Consider the following 3,340-nt stretch of genomic DNA (forward strand, 5'->3'; position numbering starts at 1 on the left):
CAACTTAAACAACAACAAGAACAAGAACAACAACAACAACAGCAGCAGCAGCAGCAGCAGCAGCAGTAGCACAGAGCAGTGGAACACAAGCGAGCGTCAAGGAAGGAAACCACAACTGGCGTGCGTGTAACAGAACAGTGGGTGATGGACGAAATGTAACAACTGCACCACGGTGACAGGACTGGAGGAGAGAATAGAAGCCACAAAATGGACGGTGGTGAAAGAGAAGAAAGGGCGTGCCACGAGGCAAGTGGCCAAGAGCTAATACGCTGAGCTTGCGTCCACATAACACTTCATTGCCTCTCGCACCAGCTTGACTGCGTGGCCCACTCTCACACCCGCACCTTTCAACATTTGCATCGTGAGCAAATCCTCATGAACAGACACGACTAGCACCTCCAGGCAGTCGATGCCGTGCTCCACCAGGGCGGACTCGACGTGCGGCAGCAGCGAGTGGCGGTTGAGCCATTGAACGAGATCTGGCTCAAATGGCAATGAGGAGGACGAGGAGGAAGATGGGGTGGCGGGTGGCGGTGGAGCAGGAGTTGTCGCGGTGGTGGACGAGAGCGACAAGGAGGACTGCTGGATATGTGGGTGAAAGGGGTGGGTGAAACAGAGTGTGAACGCCAAGCTGCCAGGGATGCGCCTGCAGGCATGGACGCGCGCACACACACACACATACACATACACACACACACACAAAATACCATACCTGCGTGGATCGACGTGCTGTGCCTGCTTCCTGCGTTGTTTGTTCGTCGCTTCTGGCAGAGACGGCAACCTGGCGCACCTTCTCTGCAATGTCGCGCAGCTGTGACGTGCGGTCCACAACAGCATTCAAAGCAACCACCGCGTCAATGTCAAACAGTGACAACACAGTCTCACGTACACTCTTGTGCTGCTGTGGCGGTGGCAAGTGTAGCACCTGCGTGAAATACTGGTCCAGCGCTACGGCTGTCTCCTTGCTTACAACATCAGGCAACGTCATCGCCAGCCGCTTCAGGCGGTCAAACGAGTCGTACTCGCTCACCTCGGCCCTGCTCATGCTGCTGCTATCGTTCACATTGTGCCACGCGCTGCCAACAATCACGGGCACGACACGGCGAAGGCGGATCTTGGCATGTTGCTGCTCCTCATCTTCCTCGTGCGCCCGCTGGAACTCGTGCAGCGCCAGCATCGTCATCCACTCCAGCAGCACGTTGTCGCAGTAGTCGCTGTGCTGCAGCTGCCTCATCTGCATGATGGTGGCAGCAGACGCGATGGGGCACACCACCAGACTCAGCCCAATCGCCGTCATGAACGACAACTTGAAGTTGAGGCCCGTCTCCAGGTTGTTGGCGTCCAGGAACGCCACCAGGTTGCGCTGCTCCAAGCGCGGATGCAGCGCCATCACCAGCCCGCTGTTGGCGCGTTGCCTGGGGGGGGGGGGGTTGAAAAGGTAGTGTTGAGAAAAGTGTAAACTGCATGCATTAGTCGTGGCTACTGGGTGAAAGTGACAGACATCCTTGCACACACACACACACACACACACACACTTGCACACGCACGCACACACACACATACACACACACTTGCACACACACACACACACACACACACACGTACACATACGCACGTACACACACACGCACGCACGCATAAGCACGCACACACACACACACACACACGCACACCGTCTCACCTGTAGCTGATGAAGACGTCGTACTTGTCCTGCAGGCCGAGAACGGGCAGAAGAGGGCCGTACTTGGCGACCAGGTCATCGGGTGACAGCAGCTGCTCGTCCACCCACATGTCCTGCTTGCTCTTGTGGTGGTGCAGCACATCCTCAAAGAACAGCAGCGTCTTGTCGTCGTACGGCAACAACAGGCTGCTCTTCAGCTCAGGATAGCGCTCTCTGGCGGCCTCGCTGATCATGGTGTGCAGCATGTGCAGCATGGCGCGTGGCTGTGCGCTCGTGATCTTCATCTTGATGCCGCCAACAGCCGGCACAAGCTGCAGCTCCAGCTTGGTCGACTCCATGAAGCAGATGGCGTGGGTGCGGCTCAGCTGCGGCTCCTGTGATGCGCCGTGCTGTGCATGCGCCATCACATGCGCCAGCACAACTGTGAACAGCCCCTCTGGCAGGAACGATGCGTGCTGTGCATGCTCAGCTCGCACGCTCGCACTTCGCTTGAATTGCTTCAGGCTGAAGGCGACGTAGGCCGTCTTCTCCTCGTGTCCAAGATATGGGTTGGCCTGCTGTGCTGCCGTCGTGCTCAGCGACACGGATGCCATCGTGCTGTTGTTGTGGCGAATCGTCATTGGCAGAATGGCTGGGACCAGGTATTGCTGCTGCTGGTGCTGCTGGCGTTGGTGTGCGTCATTGCCCTTGCTCACACCATCGTTGTCACCGTGGCCGGAGTTGGCGCGGGCGAGTGCTCTGCGGCTGTCCACCAGCTTGGGTGGAGAGTATTGAATGCACAGCCCATATTGCATCATGAGGCGCAGGAACGGGTCAACCAAGTCGCTGTCCACGTCTCTCCACAACACCTCCAGCAGACGACGGTGCAGGATGCCGCGGTCGACAAGGTCGTCCCACACGTCGGCGCCGAGTGCCCGCACCTCCGGCCCCTGCACATCGTCGTCGTGCAGGCCAAACGTGCGGATGACGCGCGTCATCGTGTCCACCGCCCACTGCGGGCTCAGGATCACATAGTCTTCCATGCCTGGCACGCTGTCGTAGTACAGCACCATGGAGTACAGGTGCAGGAACTGCAGGCAGGCCCTCGTCTCCTCACGTGTGCGCAGCCCACAGGTGCGCGCAATCTGGACCACCTCGTCAAACGTGAGCAGCGGCCGCTTCTCGTCGCGGGCAATGGCGTTGAGCTTGTCGTAGAGGTGGAGGTAGGGTACAGCGACCTCCTGGCTCACGTACTCCTGCGCCAGTGCTGTGGAGGAGATGGTCTGGCGCAGGCCCTGGATCATGGGGTCGCCGATGGACTTGGTGTTGTCGACGGGCCAGAACCACAGCTTGTGCTTGCTGTTGTACACAACAGAAGCGAAGGCTGGGTTGTGGCGCAGGCGGCTGTGGATGTCACGCGAGATGTGTTCGTGCTGCTTCCTCTTGCTGACCACATCAGCGAAGGTGCCGACGATGAGGACGGGTGCACCCTTGGCGTGGAGGTGGAGAGAAGACAACCAGTGCTCCATAAACTCCCACGCCTCTGTCCGCTTGCTCTCGTCTTGGTGCAGCAGGTCCTCCATCGAGAACACCAGCAGGTACACCGCGTACCTGTTGGGGGGATGTTGGGAGTAAAAGGGTGGGGATGAGAAAGGGTAAGGGTTTGGGGGGGGTAGCACT

The 3,340-nt window shown here is 58.7% G+C and overlaps 1 protein-coding gene across 1 annotated transcript in view; it reads right to left on the bottom strand.

Moving 5' to 3' along the window:
- Nucleotides 1-261: 261 nt before the first annotated feature.
- PTSG_13152 (uncharacterized protein) overlaps nucleotides 262-3,340 on the bottom strand; it is a gene marked incomplete at its 3' end in the record, with an annotated part of 7,340 nt that continues 4,261 nt past the window's right edge. The window contains exons 13-15 of the mRNA XM_004987802.1: nucleotides 1,682-3,271; nucleotides 713-1,415; nucleotides 262-582 (exon numbers count right to left, since the gene is read on the bottom strand). Coding sequence (XP_004987859.1) covers nucleotides 262-582; nucleotides 713-1,415; nucleotides 1,682-3,271 — 2,614 coding nt within the window. The remainder of the gene's footprint in view (nucleotides 583-712; nucleotides 1,416-1,681; nucleotides 3,272-3,340) is intronic.

This window comes from Salpingoeca rosetta (genome assembly GCF_000188695.1).
Source record: "Salpingoeca rosetta unplaced genomic scaffold supercont1.41, whole genome shotgun sequence".
Lineage (NCBI taxonomy): Eukaryota > Choanoflagellata > Craspedida > Salpingoecidae > Salpingoeca > Salpingoeca rosetta.